This window comes from Manacus vitellinus, unplaced genomic scaffold (assembly GCF_001715985.3).
Source record: "Manacus vitellinus isolate BGI_N305 unplaced genomic scaffold, ASM171598v3 scaffold_11_pilon, whole genome shotgun sequence".
NCBI lineage: Eukaryota > Metazoa > Chordata > Aves > Passeriformes > Pipridae > Manacus > Manacus vitellinus.
In genome coordinates, this window is record NW_021938895.1 from 16,728,238 (window position 1) to 16,748,181 (window position 19,944).

The window sequence follows — 19,944 nt, forward strand, 5'->3', positions numbered from 1 at the left end:
TTTCTCTCTCTTTTCGTTATTTTCCTTTTCATTAATTTTTTTATTAAATTATTGTTATTTTATTTCAATTATTTAACTGTTTTTATCTCAACCCATGAGTTCATGAGTTTTCTTAGTTTTAGCTTTCCAGTTTTCTGCTGCATCCCACTGAAGGGACAGGGAATAAACTGTGTGGTGCTTAGTTGCCAGCTGGCATGAAACCATGACATAGGTGCACACATGACCCACAAAATCATGCTAGTTCTCAAATTACTGACAATTAGCAAATTTTACAAAGTGGATGTTTAGCAATCTCACCACTAACCTCAAGTACATGAAACTTATTTCAGTTTTACTGCTGTGTCCATGGCCAAAAGCAGCATATCTTCTGCAAGCTGTTCAGCATCAAGCATTTGGTGGCTAGGGAATATATACATCTATGCTAGTAAAATTAAATTTGGGACCCACAGCTGAACTCCACTATTCTGTGTTCTAACTCAAATTTGGGGTTTGAAAGTACAAAATGATCAGGCCAAAATTATGTAAAATTCCTAATCTTCTCTGAAAACCAGTTTTAGAAACAGCCTATGGCTTTACTAATATTTTATATGTTCACATTAGAATGTGAAAGTAGTGGCTACTATATCTCCTAGTAAATTAAACAGTGTGAAGGCATGGGCCCAAGCACTATAAGTCATTTACCTATGTGGTTGTGTTGTTAGAAAACTCATTGGCATTATTCTCACCTTGCACTTTTCTAAATAATTCCTATATGTGGTTTAGTTGTTACTCCAGAATAGAAACCAGTAGGCAGTTTGATTGTGGCTCTCCTCTCTGGGTGGTGAGTGCTTGCTAGCATCTGTGTGGCCAGTCTATGCCAGTTGGCCTTACAGTCAAAGACTCTGGCACTCTTGAACTTATTCATAGAAATGTAGACATACAGTATCTGTAACTTTTTAAAAAATGCTTTTGTTCTGCAGCAAATGTGCCATAATTAAAGATAGTTTTGTCGCTCTTTCATTCACCCTGAGGCTGGTATTACAGCACACCCAAGAGGCTGTAAATTCACTCTAATTTCTACCCCACCAAGTCTTTTATCCATAGAAGTAGTCCTTAGCAAAAACTTCAAATAATTACATTATGTAAAGATGAATAAAAATGAAAGGCTATTGTGGTCAGAGTAGTTTGTTGTCGAGCATATGCCATACCCATGTATGCTAAAGTATATGTATATGCTGGCTGCTGCACTAATTGATCTTCAACCAAAATTTCTATGTTTCTGTTTTGACCACAGTGTTTTTGGAAGTGTGATGTGTGAATTCAAATACCAATAATTAAGGATTTCCCACAGTGTAGTTTGTTTTTATTGCAGTGTGCATACTCATAAATCTCAATGATTTCAGTATCATATGCTGTAGGTAGCACTGTAGCACCATCTTGTGTGAGCTGCAAATGTGTTTTCTGTATATGCATTCAGCAATCTTCACGTTGAATAAAACAATTTTGTTTAAAACCCTTTTATATGCAACTGAATTTGGGAAATGAGAACACGAAATAGTTCCCCCTTATAATCTATGGTAGATTTTGTAACAGTGCATTCATTTAAGATACCTGTTTGTTTGGATGATCCGTATAAATATGAGACATGGGATGCTGCAATCTGGAGGTGATAAATATGCATTCTATCTGCTTTATGCTACAAAACTACAGAATTTAAGCACAGAAATTAGAATCTTTGTGAAAAATAAAATGAAATGAAATGAAACTATAATACAGGAAAAGCTGCTAGGGAAAATTAAGTAGAAATGGTTATGAAATATCTGACAGGAATAAAGCTGTAAAACATTTAAATGACAGCAGGTAGCAAATGGGGCAAGGACACGGAACTGAATGTTCATATTCAGCTGCAGTGCTTTGATGTTTCTGTATGTTTTGAAAGATACACATGTACAGGGACAAAAAGTGAGAAGAGAAACGCATAAAATGATCTTGTTCCTATGACAGAGCAAACAATAGTTGGAGGAACAGTTGTGGTGCACTGAATGCTCTCCTACAGTTTAATATCTCACACATGCTTCTTTTTTTCCATCTTTTCATGCTTTAAGTTGTGTCTAGTTTCCTTTCATTTTTCTTCCTACTTTTACTAAGCTAATTTCAGAATACTCAGGAGTTTGTGGAAAAGGAATTATAGTCTTAATGCAAGTTCAACCATGGAGGAGGTAACTATTAGTTGCTGCCATTGCTACGTCCAGCATATTATAGTGGTCTTGACAGCTCTTTTTTTGAATGTAATGAAAAGAAGCTCTCACATCACTTTTAGCACTTTCGTCTCTTCTTTTGCTCTGTCAAATATTTATGTTTTCCAAGTTTATTAACGGATTTTGGACAGTTATAAATACATAATAACTCTAATTCTCTTTGAGTGACGATTCATTTGAACATTTAGGTGATGGAAACACATATGTTTAAGAACTCAAAATATAGGAATTTTTTGCCTTCGTTGTAACATATAAATGTATTTACCCACGTGTGCTGCCTAAATGTGGCAGAGAGGTAAAACGCCCTCTTCCTTCTTATATGCAACTGAGTAATAACTGTTTCCATGCCTTAACGCCTAAAGAGTCCTGAGCCACAGTATTTTCTGACTGTTATTTAATACTAGGAGTAAAAAGTCAGTCTTTTACTTCTGTGGGTTTTGCTATGATTTCCTCAATCAAAATATCAATGTTCAAACCACACATTGCATAGGAGCACATCATATCATCCCAACTGCATCAAATGCTTGAATTCTTGGAGGAATATCATGTAACTGCTGAATGCTCAGTCTGTCAGACTTTCAAGTGTGAAGGTAAAAGAGCTATTTAGAAAAGCTGTAATGCTGCCTATTTTGGTAGGAGTAACTGATGAAGATATGGACCTCATAAACATTTTCACATCAAAAGAAATAGTGTTGTGTGATTTTAGATCATGAATACAGATATCAGGAGAGGGAGATTGTGTGATCAAGAAAGACAGCATTTGACTTCTCTGCAACCAACTATCTTCCAGTACATGGCCAAATAATTTTGTATTAGTCCTTGATGATTGTATCAAATCCAGATCTTGAAAGGAAAGAACTGACCTGTAGAATGAACATATATATTGGCAGATGCTGGGGGAAAAAAACCTCTGCTTACCTTTGCATATCTTTGTAGCCCAATTTTTTTTTCTGTCTTCTTTTGAATGCTGTTTTTGTTTGTGAGTCTTGGGGGGAAAGAATTTTTCCTCTTTCTTTTGAAATGATAAAAGCAAGAAGAAGAAAAGATCTGTGGGTATCAGTTGTTGAAGATAGACTGCAAGAAAAAAATGTATCAGTGCTTCTCTCACCATCCTTTCTAACTCTGTGCTTGCAATGTGTAGATTAATAAGAGCTTGGGTTTCCTGTTTTGCAACAGTTTTGACAGCAAGCAGGTGCAGCTAATGCTAAAAGCCTTTAATCTTGCATGCTTGAGCATTTGTGCAGCCATCATGTCCATATGAGAAGTACATCCTGAAATCTCTCCACCTGACTGTGTAAACATCATTATTTCCTCTTAACTAGTCTTCCGTGGCACCTTCAATTTTTCACTTCTAGATGCATTCATGCAAGAGATTTAACTGTTTTCTAAATCAACATTAAACAAAGGCAACTACCTCGTATACTTCAGACAGTTAAAGAAATTGAGAGAAAACAGAAGTATTAGTAAATTGAGGATATTCACTTAGATTAAAAGTTCAATAGTAATAAACATTGAGACATTGGCTAAAAATTTTCAACAGGAATTGAGGCTAGATAATGATATCCAAGATTTTGATGATTTTAAAACTAGATCGGAAGACTCGTGGCATGATTCCAACACTAGTTAAGGACTGAAGGAAATATGTAAAAGACTGGTGTAAACAGAATAAAAGCCACTTGTATATGCGGTCTAAAATACCACTGTGCAAACTAACTCACTTCCAATACATCAAACTGTAATCAGTTTTTTCCACTGGCACATTTTGTGTGTTTTGTTTAACATGCAAGATACACCAAAATCCCAGGCACTGCAAACCCTATGGAAAGAGAAGGGAAAGTGGTGTGGATATTTTGTATTTTGCCATCCTATATGCTGAGTTTTGAGTAAAAAATCAATTTCTCTGCTTTTCTATGAAAAAACTGTCACAACACATACTAAAACTAAAATCTGAGCAGGGGTTCCATTAGTAATCGTTCAGGAGGCACTCATGCTTTCTTCAACACACTTTTCACTGTCTCTGACTGTATGGGGCATACAGAAAAAATGGCTGATCTTTATTTTGTATAGAGTACTACTTTATTAAATAGATGGTACCAATAGGTTGGAATTCAAATTTCACTTACTTAAGAATATAGTGAAAATGGAAGGGTTTTTTCATTAGTGGTTTATATGCTCAGATTATTTTGGTCTTTGTCACTGCTTTCTTCTATTGTTTAAGAATACTGTATTTAAGAACTTAGTGTATGTGCAGAAAGTAGTAATTTCCTTTTAGTAATTTTCTTCTTATTTAATTTCTTTCATTTCAGATAACTCTTGGAGTGATCCAGTAGAAGTGACAGCACTTTATTCATTTGAAGGACAACAGCCAGGTGACTTGACTTTCAAAGCTGGAGACAAAATCACAGTCACAACTAAAACAAATTCCCAGTTTGATTGGTGGGAAGGAAGAATAGGAGGACAAACTGGCATCTTTCCAGCCAATTATGTTGCCATAAGTAACAACTAAATTTGTACAGTATAAAATGTTGAGGCAGTAATATATTCATACTGAAAAATATATTTTAACTTTTCAGATTTTATTAAAATGAGATTCTCAACCATGACTGTTCTAACAAAAAAAATGAAATGCATTGAATGATCATAACTTTCCCCTAAACTTATTTCTTAAATAAACAGTAAGCGATAATCAATTGATGAGAGTTTTATTTTTGAGCGAGTTACCATATAAAAAGTAATCCAATTTGTGTCTAGTTTCAATTTGGTCTTGCTGTGTGGATTTATTTTTTACATGAGAGAAAAACCTGTAAACAACTTAGAACTAGACATGCTGAAAAAATGCTGATTTTTATTAAAATACAATTTATGGTCTCTTTCTTTAATAAATGTGCTCAAATTTACTTCAAACCATCTCTGAGTTGGAGTTCCTTACTTTTACTAAATACAGATATTTTTTCACAGGTATGGCAGATGAAATTGCCTTTATACTTGGTTTTAAAAATCACTGTAGATATTGCAGTTTTTCTTAGTAACTATTTTAGGTCTGGTTTCTAATGTTTGTCATTGTTAGGGATACAAAGACCTTTTTTTAAATTCTAACAGTGAAGCAGTTCAGCTTCTCTGATACCTTGTCTCATATTGCCCTCATCTTTGAAGAATTTAAGCACTTCTGAAAGTTTTTTTTTAATAAAATGCATTAATAGTCCCTCAGAACATACATAGGCTTATCCTTGATTCCTGTAGGAGCTTGTTCCACAGGTGGAGGACAAGATAGAGAAATTTCTTCATAGTACATAAGTAAGCTTGAATTCTTCCTCCTTCTTCTCATTTAAGACTTTTATATGGTTTTATCTTTAAGGAAAGAGCAACACTGAGTAAATTGCAGAGAAAATAGAGTAAATTTATAAGGTAAAGTATAAGTAAGTAAGGGATATATAAGTAAGAAAGGGAAGGTATTTCTGTAGGATGTATGTAATAGTAATATATAACACTATCATTCTCATATTTCAGCTTAATTTTGAGTATATTTCTAAACCAACTTCATTTAACAGATACAACTTTAAAGTTGATGTGACAAATCAAAGCAGAGGTGAGAACGAGACTTGGAGTTTTTGAGAACCAGTTTAGTTTCCTTCTCAATGCCGAATATGCTGAATTTGCCTCTTATATGGAGCTAATGACAAAATGATAATTATGCTCCTTCAGTTTCAGCTTTTCCCCACTTGAAAATGTATTTTGTTAAATCCTTGTTTCTTCTAGCAGTGCTGTAAGTACCAGAAAATTAGTATGTATGATCTTTCCAACAAGCAAGTTACAGTTGATCTGCTGTTATGATCCACTAATCTATCAGATAATGTTTAACCTCAAGTTATCTCATCTGAATGGCAAGGCAAAGCCTAGTGTAGATGAAGATTTAGCATCATTAGGAAATCATTCCATTCTACTCATTGGCAAAAATTTCTGGATTTCTTTCAGACTGGGCCACACATGTTTGATAAACAAACTTAAAATGAGACAGAAGAGACTGAAACCATAGTCAAACATGTTTACTTCCTCTCAGTGAAAATCCTTCCTAGACTTTTCCTCATAGATCAGACAGATGTGTGTGTGTGTGATCTGTCTTCACATAGATACAATCATCAAACAAATCCATGCTGCTTGCAGGTATTTTTTTAGAAAATATTTTCCAACCAGCGGGAATGTGTTATATAACCTTTATGTAGCTGCACTGGAAGTGTTAATATATGCCTTTAGAAGGACTGCTGTAGCATCTGCCAGTTTGAGGTGAGAAAGCGGGTTCTGCATTTACCTATCTTCGACAGACTGCATCTATTGCTTCTTAATCCAGAAAACACTAAATAATCCACTATCAAGACTCAGTGAACAGGATTTATAATGTTCAGAAGCTGGATATGTCACATATTCACAAAGAATGACTCCTGCATTTCTGATACCATGTTGCTGCTCTTTAGCTGTGCAGTGTAAGCTGAAGCATCCACTAGCAGAATTGTGCTGTAATACTTCATTAGTCATTTCCAGAATGCTGACTACTTTTTCAGCCAATACTTGCCTTTGTGTAGAGTTGTTAAAGCTTCTTAACTCATCTCAAGTGTCTTCTTCCATGAAACTCTCAGAATTTATGAACTTGCACTGAAAAATCTTTTTATTGTTTATGTAAATTCAGTTTCTTGGATTGCCTTAGCTGAATTTGGGGAAATATGTCGGTTGTTTAAGTATTCATGATAGTCTGTAGACTCTGCAGGATATCACTGACTAATTACTAAATCCAAGCTGCATTTTGAGGGGGAAATATTAAATGGGAAGCCTATCTCATAACTGGAATACGTCTTACTTTGTTTAAATATCATATAGGAGAGAGAAGATTCAGCAAATTAACCTAATGCAAGAAAAGCCATTGGCTGTCAAAACCAAACCTTCTTGGAGCACTACAGAAATCTACTGCCAGATTCCAAATGTCATTGACACAGGCTGGATCAGCTCAGTGGGCTTAGGCTTAGTTCCAAAGGTGTTTTTACAGCAAAAACACTTTACATTAAAGGCAGCCTGCATGTTTGGGTAAACTAAGAGATCCGTAGAGAACAGGTAGTGTTATCGCAGGTTCTCTGCAGTAGGTCTAGGAACAAAAACCTAGAGATTCACAGAGTCATCCATGAGACACGTGTTCTGGTAAGAGAGGTTTTCCATCAAAGAAAATCCATGTATGTGTTCCTTTGCTACTGGATGCCTGACTCAGATCCAGAAGAAAGAGAAGATATTGAAGAAGATAGTGCCTCTGGCACAAAGTATTTAATGTGTTTGTCGACCAGTTATGAGGTATCTGGCATCCAGCTTTTAGTGGGGGCTGGGAGAATAGATGTCTGTAGCACCAAATCAATAGGAATCTGTTCTAGAAAAGAAAAAATGAGTTATGGAGCCATGGGATTCTCTCAAGGGGATAGTTAGTAAAAGGTACAGAGGTTACAGATGAAGTACTTCTGGTGTCGAGCAGGTTCAATTCATCATCTTGCTTTTATAAGCAGTTACCTTCAGCATGTAAAACAACTATTTTTATTTTTGAAGCCCAGCTAATCAGACAACAGTAATTTCTGTACCACCCACTGTGCTCCCTTTCAACATGGCCCATTCTGTGATTCTGTGATTCCTAACATGTCTTTGGCAGCTTACATCATTTTTTCCCTTTATGTTTGTTTGCAATACTCTAAAATACATGGCCAAAACCATAATTAGACAGTGTTCAGATTCTATTCTTTATGATGTCTTTAAAAAAAACCCCAACTGTTAATTTGCTAGTAATTTAACTCATAATTTTAAAAGTTACATTGCTAATAGCTGTAACTGCAAAATTTTTACCTCCATTCTTCTTTTTTTCTTGCAGACCATTGCTGACCAAAAAATATTTCTGTTGGGTGTAGGTGTAAAGTTCCCTGATGGCTAATATCTCCATGTCTTCAACAACAAGTACACATGTAATCTCACTCTCATATCATATGTTTGGCCTTCTCATATCAGGCCAAACATTCCTGTTTATTGAACCTTTCACAAAAACTCCTCAGGCCGGTCTTTCTTGATTAACTGTTTAATTTCACTTTTCCTGTATTTGTGTACACACACATGCACACTGGGTTGTTATTTTGGATCCGTGTTTGGATAAGGATAAGCCAAATCTGACTGAATGTCTTCCTCAGTGATGTTCTGTTCTGTTGGCCTTAATAAATTGGGAGTAGGATGGCAGACAGAAATTCTTGATTTAGTACTGGCATCTGCCTGAAAAATGACTGCATTTCTCCCTTGAAAGCTCAATAAATTTCTACAGTAACTCTGATTATGTCTGTACAAATGTTTAAACAAGATTTTTACAAATTGAATCAAAATTTAGAGACTTAAGTCCATATTTTGTACATTTCTATCAGTTCTATACATAGCCTATGCCTATGGGTTCATAAGGAAGACAGAAAGAGTTGTTCATGTTTGCAGTAGATCTTTAAAAAAATTGTCTGATCTGCAGGAAACTGAACTTCAGCTAATTTATTTCAGTTTATTTCAGTTTATTTCAGTTGATTTATTTTAGGATTCTTAGATGCACAGAACTTTTGAAATTTAGATCCTTCTTCTGTGTTGCCTAAAAATATAGACATAGCATCCTACCTATAAGCATCTATTTCTAAAAAAACTTGGCCAGAACATTTTGAAATTAAATTAGGTTTTATTGAGAATCTAAATTTATCCAACACTTCAGTCTAAAAGTTCATGGGAAACCATTTGAGGTTTTAATTGGGTTTTGCTCTTAATTGAATTAGAAATACTGCAAAGAAAACCTTTTGGGCTTTTCCCATGCCATAACTAATGTAAGAAAAATAAATAAAAAGTTTCATTCTTTGGAAAAGATTTTTAGTTAATTTCATTTAAAATGAAGTGCAAATAGTTCTTTAAATGTGAGGAGTGTATAACTAATGCATGCTAATCCTTACACTAGATTGATATCCACATCTTCTTCTATATCTGCGATCCATCCTGTAATTCTTAACCTAAATCTTTTTTTAACAGTAAAACTAAAAATTGTGATAATTGTAGACTGCAGAGGAATTCTGCCATCTGCATTGCTAAGATGAGCTTTTGCATCTGCCTTTATAAAGCTTTTACATAGCAGTTCTCTTCAACAGTTCTTGAGCCCTTTTACCTGGCAAAGTTCACATTCCATTTAACTTTCTGGAAGAGGCAAATACTTCTAACATGCTTATGCATATTTCCAACCTTCAGCTTGAGAAGTTGTTTTATACTGGAGTCTCCATTACAGGCAGAGAAAGCAAGCTGGGCAGTGCCTAGAGGAGCTAACCGTACATGGAAGAGCTGTCCAGCTGAAGAACAAGGAGCTGCTTGCTTGTCAAACCTGAGGACATTGTCTGTAGTGGTAATATGAGCCTGAAGGGCATTTTAAGTATATGGAGTGTATCCAAGAACTGCTTGAATACAATTAATTCTATTCACAAAAATGATAATCATAGAAAAAATAATTTTATGGTTTAAGACATTTTGAAGCAAAGACTTTCTTCTCCACTCTTCTCCTTTTCCACCTATGTATCCTTGTCCAGTCTTGTGCTATTCCTGTGCTATGTGTGGCCTATTAGTGTCTGACTTGCTGAATGCTCAAGGACTATGTTTGAGGGTGTCCAGGGCAATTAAACCTAACCTTCCTGTGGCCTCCTTCTAAACATTTGAGCAATGCTAACCACTGTTCCACATAGTTAGTTGTGGAGAGAAAAAAAAAGGCTAGTTAACTGGCTTTGGCAGCCTAAATTTTCACAGCATTCTTCTAAAAGAAAATTGTTATTTTGTCAAATCCGATATGTGGTCTCACATCAAACATTATTAGAATTCTGAGTTTCTGAACACTGTATCTTCACAATATTTGCAGTCCTTTTATACTTTCAGACACATAAGTTTATTTTCCAAAGGCAAATGCTAGTCAAATCCTTTTCTCTGAGGATTTTAAATAATTTTAGACTCTAATTTTCATGCCAACCACATGTGAGTTTATGCTTCACAATAAATTTAGATAATGCTATTGAGGGAAATAAATAAAGCATCTGGATGGAAAAGTATTGTCACAGATTGATAGTTCTAGCTGCTTGGGAGACATTTTTGATTACTAAAGCATCAAACCACTTAAATAGGTGCCATTCTGTAATATTTTAGCAACTGCAGAAATTTGGGCCAAAATGAACTATTTTTAAGCAGAGGTGATGTCTGTTAAAATACTAGGTTTGATTTGTCTTACACATTCTGTGGTGCTCATTTTTTGTAGAAACTAGATCTGCCCATTACCTTTAAAATCTGTCTCAGGCTATTACTTGCTCTCAGCCTCGTATTCCCTTTAGTGCATATTGTATTTTAATTTTCCCAATTTCCTTCTGTCATATTTGATGTCAAAGTTAAGGCCACAGTTAAGCCAAAAATTCAAAACATCAGTCTCTTATTCTAATTGGTTTTGTGTCAGCCATCGGATTGTTACAAATGTGAACCTGAACAAGCTGCCTAAGATTTCGCAGCCGAAGATTGTATTTGATATGTTTGGGATCACTCCTTCTACATATCTGATTTCATACTTTTAAGACTAACCCCTTGTTTCCTTCTGGGAATGCTGAAAATACTTGGGCCTGTTCCAGCTCATTTGACATCAGTGGGATTCTTTTGGTAGCTTGAGGTATACTAAATATTAAATGGTGCTACATTTACTTAAATTCTTCATTACTCTCCTGACTTTACTAGGAGCCAGACTGCTGCTCAAATTACAGTTTAAAACAGAGATTATTGATGTATTTATATGCCTCTGAAAACAATCCAATCAGTATTTTTTCTGTGGCCATCACACTCTCCAGCAATACATACTCTTAATGTAGCTTTCCAGTAACTCACATTCTTAGCAGAAAGGATACAGGCTTTGCATCAGTCCATGCTAAGTATTTTTTTTCCTATGTTACCATCTATGTGTTCTCCTGATCAGTTACTTCCGTCATTTAAAAAGCCATCTCACATGTTTGAAGCCTGTTACAGCTTCAGTTCTGAAGAAGCCCTGAGCTTCGCATATTCCTGAGCACAATGCCAGCATCTTTTCCTCTAGATCCCTTGGACTCTGGTCATGAACACAGTAGCCAAAGGAAATAGATTTTCTCTTTGAAGATTCCTAGTCACAATTGCTCTTTTGATAGCTTAAAAAAAAATTACTATATAAAAAGTAAAATTCTATAGCTATCTACTTGTTTTGTCTTCTCAAGGTTAGGAACTTTACCTTAGCTTCAGTTGTAGCAAGGATTTGTCTTCTGATACACAGAGGTCCCCTTCTGTAGGGTAGCACTCATTGCCACACTGCTGATAAATGCTGAAAAACAAAAGTGGAATCATAGAATCAGAATGATTTGGGTTGGAAGGGACCTTAAAGGTCTAGTTCCAATGCCCCTGCCATGAAGAGGGACACCTTCCACTAGACCAGGTTACTCAAAGTCCCATCCAGTGTGGCTTTGAACACTTCCAGGCTTGGGGCATCCACAACTTCTCAGGACAATCTGTTCCAGCACCTCACCACCCTCACAGGAAAGAATTTCTTCTTAAAACCTAGTCTAAACCTACACTCTTTCCGTTTGAAGCCATTCTCCCTTGTCCTGTCACTACATGCCTACGTAAGTCTCTCTCCATCTTTTTTGTAGCCTTCCCTTTAAGTAATGACAGACTGCTTTAAGGTCTCCCTAGAGCTTTCTTTTCTCCAGGCTGAACAACACCAACTGTCTCAGCCTGTCTTCGTGGGAGAGGTGCTCCAGCCTTGTGATCATCTTTGTGGCTCTCCTTTGGACTTACTCCAGCAGGTCCAGGTCTGGGTCTTTCCTATGCTGGGGGCCCCAGAGCTGGGCACAGAATTCCAGGATTCTCAACAATAGTGGAGTAAAGGGATAGAATCACCTCTGGACACACTTCTTTAGATGCAGCTCAGGATGTAGTTGGTTTTCTGGGCTGCAAGCGCACATTGCGAGGTCCTGTTGAACTTTTTCTCCACCAACAACCCCAAATACTTCTCCCTAGGGCTGCTCTCAAGCCATTCTTTGCCAGCCTATACTTGTGCTTGGGATTTCTCTAACCCAGGTGCAGGATTTTGCACTTGGCCTTGAAGTGGGGGAGAAGTCTATTCAGCACCAACCAACATATCATTCAAAAAGCACTTTTATTTTTGAAAATATACCTAGGTTTGAGCCATCTACTTTTGGGTACCTGTTCATATAGACTTAGGAGTTACTTAGGAGAGGTAGGTTTCATGAAATGCATTCTAGAGTGCTTTCTGGAGTCTGTAGTAGAGAAGATTAACTTGTTCTTTGAAACTGCCATCCTAATGTCATTTTGTAGGCAATCCCTCAGGATGATCTCTGTTTATAAATGCTTTATAACTTTCATTTCAAAAATAAGTTTGATGTTTTTCTCCATGGCCTACTAAATTAAGAAAGGAGACACAATTTCAAATCTTATTAACAAATGTTTCCAAAGCGGAACGTGAACTGAAACTGTGGGTCACTGCCACTGTGAATGAAGAATGAAAAAACTAGGAAAGGAAAGATATAATTAACAGCAATATAAGTTCATATCTACTTTGGTAATAGGAATTAATGTGAGATATAAATCTTAGTTGCTAGTTTTGACACATTCAAGCTATCTGCTTATTTCATCATTCCCTTTTTTGGTACTAAGAAAAATGCTGGATAAAAATATGTATCTGTCTAACTTCATATTCAAAAAATGGGTTTAGATTAATAGAACACCCTTCAAGTTATTCTTCTTTTGATCAGTTTAGAAATATTCTTGGCAAAACAAAGAGCTGAAAAGAGAACTTCCTGAACTGAAGAAAATACAGATCTCATGAAAAGTTATTATTTCTTAAAACTGTTTAAATCATACATTGCTAAATGGGTTATCTTAATGTAGAGTTCTTAATTTAACAATATTATTTGTTGATGATATCTGACAACAGTGTACATTCCAAGCCTAAGGAACTTAGGTAGCCTGGAATATCTTTCTTTTGCATGCTATAATATAAAAAAAAATATATATTTATATTCTTCTCCTGAGGCCGATGTCAGAATAAAAAGCCTAATTCCTTTACATTTTAAAAATGCCAGTTTTCCTAAACATGAAGAGTTTTCTGTTAAACACTGTGCTCCAAAATCCAAAGGAACAAAATGTTTAACATGAAACTCAGCAGTTCCACATTAATAGATCCTGGCTGACAGTATGAAACTTGGACATTATTGATTACAGTTCCAATGAGATGTATTAGCTTTAATACAGGGTACAAGCAACATGTGCAGGCAAGCCAGATGCAAAACTGAAACATTATCTAAACAGAGTTGATTTCAAATGTTTCAAATGTAAATAATCCACCGGGTGGTCCTTGAGACTGTCAGCAGTCATTATTTTCTGTAGCATAAACAGGGCTGTCAGCTGGGATTTCTGTCAGAAAGATAAAAAAGTCATTTTTCCCTTGCAAAGCCTAGGCTGTTTTTAAAGAAAGTCATGTACCTCCATGATAGATGGAGAGTTTCTTTCTGGATTTTAGTGAAAGGATTTTATAGGGTGCCATGAAAACCAGAATAGGTGTCTGAACAGTGTAGACTACGAGCTAAATAAAGGTTAATGGAATTAGCAGAATAATAAGCCTTAAAATTCCGACATGTCAAAAAAAAATGCATAATTTCCATAGATTTTTCTATGTTTGTTTTTCAAATTTTTCTGCTGGTAGCAAAAGCTAAACTAAGAATCATAGATACTAATAGATAACAAACATATAACCTTGGATGAAAAAATCATTTTATGTTAGAGGCTACTGCTTGAATTAAAAATATGAACCTGATCAGTTTAAGTGATCTGAAGTATTAGTTGATCATAGGGATTTATATAATGGCTTTAAGTCATCTAATATTGAGATATTTCAGAAGAGTATTATTACACTGCCTGCCTCTTACTTAGTTCAGTGACAGCCGAGCAATTAAAACATATTAACAAATCTGGTCTGATATCTCAAAGCACAAAATTAATTATGTAGTAGTATCTTCTGCATCAACACTCACATCTTTATCTGATAGCCACTGAAATCCACAGCAGCATTGCCATTGGCTTCAGTGGAAAGATGATTTGAGGCAGTGTAGGACATCAGGTTTTAATTCCAAGATAGTTGAAGATTTTTCCAACTGAAAATAATATTTTCAGGTTCTTCTCAAGACCATTTTCACCTGGAAATGGGTCATCAGGGGCCTATACCTCCTTTCTGTAATGGTCCTGTGCACTGCTCAAAAACTAGAGAACTTCACACTTTACTGAACCAAAAAGATCTCTTCTTCTTATGCAGGTATGTTCTTTGTGCCTGAGGAACTAAATATAGATAAAGTCATTCCATGATAGTGTCATTCTTTGCAGCCATATTTATACTTGCTTACGTGGTGCAGTGAGTCAACAGAAAGCATGAACAATTTGGTTAATCCCTCCTTAAATCCCTCCCTTCTTCACTTGTACATTCTGCAAAATCTATGTGTAGTGTTGTCTGTGTTCTTGGCAGATTGCCTGGCTACAGTTTTAATTTTTCCTTTCTCCCCTCTTTCAGTGCACTCCCCATGTCCTCTCAAGCATTCTCAAGTATTCAGTTCACCTTTCCCTATGGGATTTTGAACAGTCCATTCGACCCTTGAGTTCTTGTCTTGGAGAACCTGTATAACATGTCTGGCATCCTGAAAATGCATCTTTAATGTATCCTGAAAGTATACAACTTTACAGTCTAGTATTTGTACTTAACTCTCTAAAGTTGTCTATAGTTGTCTTTGCCTTTTTCTCACTACAAAACCTTTCAATTTGCATAACTGTGTAAAATAATACTGCGAGCATCCTGCTGCTTTCTCCTGCTAAAAGGAATTTGATGACCGACTCCTTCTAAGATCAATGAATTAGATAAAATATTATGGGAATGTTGCATATTTTTCTTTTGTGTCAGAATTAACTTTAATTGAAATGACAATATATTTTAAACAGATTTTTAGTTCAGCAGATGAGTTCTGCAGATACTCTGAGTATCTGAGCTACAAAACTTTCCCTGTATTACAGTTTACCTAAGCACCACCACAGACATACAGCTATCAGCATACCATGTGCAGACCTACATAAGTGAAATAATGACAGCAAGAGACTTACATAACTACTGAGAAATATATGGAGGCCAGTGTCCCCCTTTTTGGGTGCTGAAAGGGGAATGTGCTCTTCTTGGTTTGTGGTATTCTTTGCTTCTTTGAATCACAGCTGCGAATTTTGCTTTTGCCAAAAGTCATTTTTTCAACAGAATGGAATTTTCCACAAAACACTCTCTTCCACAAAAATTGCCCATTTTTAAAAGTCTTTGAAAGAGAAAGTGTTTAGATCAAGAAAAATAATTTTTTTCTTCAAGTGTTTTTTAGGTATTCCAGTCCCCTGAGACTTTTCTCCTACTGTTCTCCATAGTTTAATCATCTTACAATGTTTCAGTAATTTTCATACATATTGCTCTTAGGTTTGTGTTTGTACATTTCATGGCCTTTCAGAGCAAATAAGCTTTACTGAAATAAAAAGAGATTGAAATCTCTATAGTAGAGTGTGTGCATCAGAGATACAGAAAGCTGTAAATGGGTGCTTTAAAATCATAGTACTTTCCTTTTTTCTTCACCTGGCATTATTTTTCTTGTACTAAGAGTACGTCAGTCTAGTAATTGTCTGCAGTAAAGAAAATGCACTGACAAGTCAGATTTAATTGTTAAAGGAAAACACAATGAAGCCAGCTGAAAGTGCAGTTGCAGAGAAAGATCTTTTCAAATCTTGTCTTCAGTATCTTTTATAAGTATTCATTGCATTTTTTAAATTAATGCCAAAAGGCTTTACTGCATCCATCAGTAATAAAGTGGGGGAACTGGGTAAGCTAAGGGTAGATTCTGTGTAGCAGGTTTAATCAGTGCCTCTGCACGTGCGTTTATCTATATGTGGTCTTTGGTGAAGAAGTAGTGCCAGACTAAATGTCTTTGATTGGATTATAGTGTATCTTGCCCTTTCCATTGTTCCTATATTATTAGCTGATGTTTATTTTCATAACTGTGCTTTTACTACAGCTGGAAAAAAAAATAAAAAGTGCCTCCTTTGAAGTTCAGGATTATATTGTGCTGGGAATATTATTTAGAAATTGGTTAAATACAGCCATGGAGGGAGGCAGTTGAGCATGGGAATTTTAAGGCTGAGTGGAGCAAAAGCCATAAAAGCTCTGAAGCCCTGGTCCCGTGCCCTTTAATAACATAGCTTTGCTTCTCTTCCACTCCACAAACAGCACTGCTGATTTACTTGCATGAATAAGATTTAAAGGATCAAAACTCTAACTTGATACTGGTGGACTTCCTGGCATCATTTGGTTTAGTCTACTGTAAGATTCAATTTTGCTCTGACTCAGAAGAGACAAATTAGAAGAGCAAACTCCCTATATAGTCACTGGAGAGAGGTAAGTGCTTCCAGGGGGGCCACTTAGGCAGTGTCAGTTAATGGCTAAAGCAGACAGCATAGATAACATGCTTCTGAAATATAACCGTACCATGTGGTTCTTGGAAAGTGAGACAGAGACTTGGGTGCATGTTAAGATTAGTCAAAGAAAGATAAACTTATAGTGGAGTTCTTGCTACTTTCATTTGGAATGTTAATAGCTCAAATTAAACAGTGTAGAGTACTCCAAATACCAGAGCAATGAAAAAGTTTACAGCAATGATATCAACATTTGGAGTATCCATATTTTTTTAAGGTCTGTTCACTTCCCATGACTTTCAACATACTTATACATTGCCAAATATAACTCAGGGTGCAGATATGATGTAGGCCTGATTTAAATTTGAGTGCCTGAGTATAATTCCTTCACCAGAGTTACCCCATGAATCCAAAACAGAACCAAATCAAATGCAGTTGCTTTCTATTATAAAAGTGTATTTTATCTCCATATATAAAACAAACTTCTAGATTCATGTGCTCAGAAAGGAGGCCAAGGAGTGAACCAGCACAGAAAAATTCTCCCTATAAGTAAGAATAAAGTGATTTTCTATGGTCAATGTAGAAATATAAGTAACCCCTGCTAATATTATGTTTTCTCTAGGCAAACATAGATAAGTTTATTCTCAAAGTCTGACAACCTTGTCTTTTATACTCCTGAATTCAGATGTTATATGCAGCTTTCACATCAGAGATAGTGGCATGGAAGTATCGCCTCATTAAAAAGGAAGATGAAATTTTGCTCACACTTTTTGCAAACAGAAGTGATCAAGGACCAGGCTGCCAGGCTGGGAAAATGGGAAAGCAACATAGAGAAAAGAAGCTGGGCATTTGTGTCCATCCAGATCACCAATCTGGAACTTGCCGGATGCAATCTTTTGGTTGAGCCAGCCTTGCCACTTATTTTTCCCCATGCACAATGTGAGGAACATCCTGTGTTCAAAACACTTCAAGGACTAATATATGGAAGGAACTGAACACAGCCATGTTTGAAAGATGGAAGTCTCTTTCTAAACCACTCCTGTTAGATTCTCCATGTTGGTACCTTGACAGCACTGCTCAACTTACTGATTGTGTACAATCGTTTTGGACTACTCACTTCTTTTAAAGGACAGCACAGTAATATGCTGAGCTCCCTATGGTCTCCATGGTCTTAAAGAAAGTAAAAGCAAACTGTTTGTAATATTGGTATGTGCCCACAAAATAATCAAAGCTGTATCCTAAAGAAGACTTGCCATCTTGGATGAACCCCAGCTGTCCTGGGCATCCATCACTCCAAAAGCAAACCTTTGGCCCTCTTATATTTTCATAATTATATGTATGTTATAAAAAAGAGTCAAGAATGTGGGAAAGGAAAAAAAAAAGGTTTAAAATAAGCATCCATACTGTGGGAACATGGCGAGGGAAGAGTGGTGAATGCAGCAGTTCTCTTTCACAGGAGAGTGGAATTCTGTGCAAGGTTCTCTTGCACACATGCCTATTTTGTTTAGAAAGGCACTGGTGCTTAAGCACCTGCCTGGCTTACCCTAAAGCAAACAGACAGCAAATAGTCTGTCTCAGAGACACTAAAAATAGCCACAGTTTGTGCTTACTAGGTCCAAAGCCAACAGGAGAGCAGGCCAAGCAAATGCACCTTCTCATTTGGCAAGTTTGGGTGCTGGCTGTTTGCTGGTGAGAGTACACAGATGCTACATATTCTATCTAATTTGAAACACCTGTGGAAAGAAGTATCACATGAATGATAAATAGAGAATTGGAGGTTCTCATTGCCAATAAAAAAAGAATGCAAGAAAAAAAAGACTCATTTTTGCTGCTTTTCCACTGTAGTCCTATAAGCCCTTTAGTGAATGCCAAAACGAAAACAAAAAACCCAAAAAAACCCAAAAAGGAAACTATATTAAAATATTTTATATGCTAAAAAGGTGTGGTTCAATTGCTCTTGAATTCGTTAGGAATTAACTTTAGATCATTTTATATTGAATACCTAAGGACATTCTTCTTTGAAGAAATTGGCTGCCTCATTGAACATATTTGAAGAGTTAAGGCTAAAGTAAAGGACATTTAATGTATAGAGCTGCTGGCTAATGTGTCAACAGCCATAGGGTTACAGCCCTGGGCAAATCACAGATTAAAAGAAACCGTGGATGTCAGCAAGAACAGCAGTGGGCTCTGTATTACCTCAAGCGTATCTGTGTTTACCATCCTCTTACCTTTGGTTTGTTTTTTTTTTTTCCCCTAAAACTTCATAAGTTCTAAATTAATTAATGTCACTGGGACAATAGGAGAAGCTGACCAAGGCTTCTTGATAAGTGTTTGTGAGACATGCAACACACTACTGCCCAGATACCAGTTTTCTTATGCACCTAGAGCAGGAAGAGTCAAAGCCCAAGTCTTGTCAGACAAACTAAGGATTAATAGAAGAGATGTCTGTTGTTCTGTCGAGTTCCAGATGGTATTAAATATCCTTTTATTTCTCCTTATCCTCTTCCCATAAAGCCAAAAAGCCTAAAATTGGCACAGCACAGACATTAGCAAGGTCCCCACACAAGGACTGCACAGAAACCTGTGAAGTGTTCTGCAAAGCCAGAAATATGCTTAGAACTTGGAATCTCTCTCAAGAAAAATGATGTCACAGGCAAAGCTGTTTGTAGTTTTTGATAGCAAAATTTTTCCTCCTGTGGATTATTAACATCCTCCCTGAGCACTGGGGAGGGTGAACCTGCCATGGGAATGGCAGCAGCAGGAAGTCAGAAGCATTCAACTGTGTGCAAATGTGTCAGCAATGGGCCACACAAACCTCAAAACAGTTCTCCTTTTGGCTTTTGCACACCTATCCCTAATGCATGTGATTTCCAAAACCTGTCAGAACTAAGTAAAAAACTACTTCTTCGCATTCGCTGTCCTGGAAGTTTTGTTTTCCCCCTTGCTTTTGTGTATCAACTCAGCAGAATCAAAATAAAATACACTTTTAAACTCAATACAAAATCTGAAACACAGATAAGAAAGGTAAAATAAGGTTATTGTTACTTTTCTTCTTAGATATTTCTGTGCCACATCACTACTATGATTACATGGGCCACACCGAGCTACCCAGGTACTTTTCTTGGAAAAAAGTGCA

The 19,944-nt window shown here is 36.3% G+C and overlaps 1 protein-coding gene across 1 annotated transcript in view; it reads left to right on the forward strand.

Moving 5' to 3' along the window:
- Positions 1 to 5,144, forward strand: part of SH3YL1 (SH3 and SYLF domain containing 1) — a 38,940-nt gene extending 33,796 nt beyond the window's left edge. The window contains exon 10 of the mRNA XM_029965784.1: positions 4,544 to 5,144. Within this exon, the coding sequence (XP_029821644.1) occupies positions 4,544 to 4,743 (200 nt within the window). The 3' untranslated portion in view covers positions 4,744 to 5,144. The remainder of the gene's footprint in view (positions 1 to 4,543) is intronic.
- Positions 5,145 to 19,944: the final 14,800 nt, after the last annotated feature.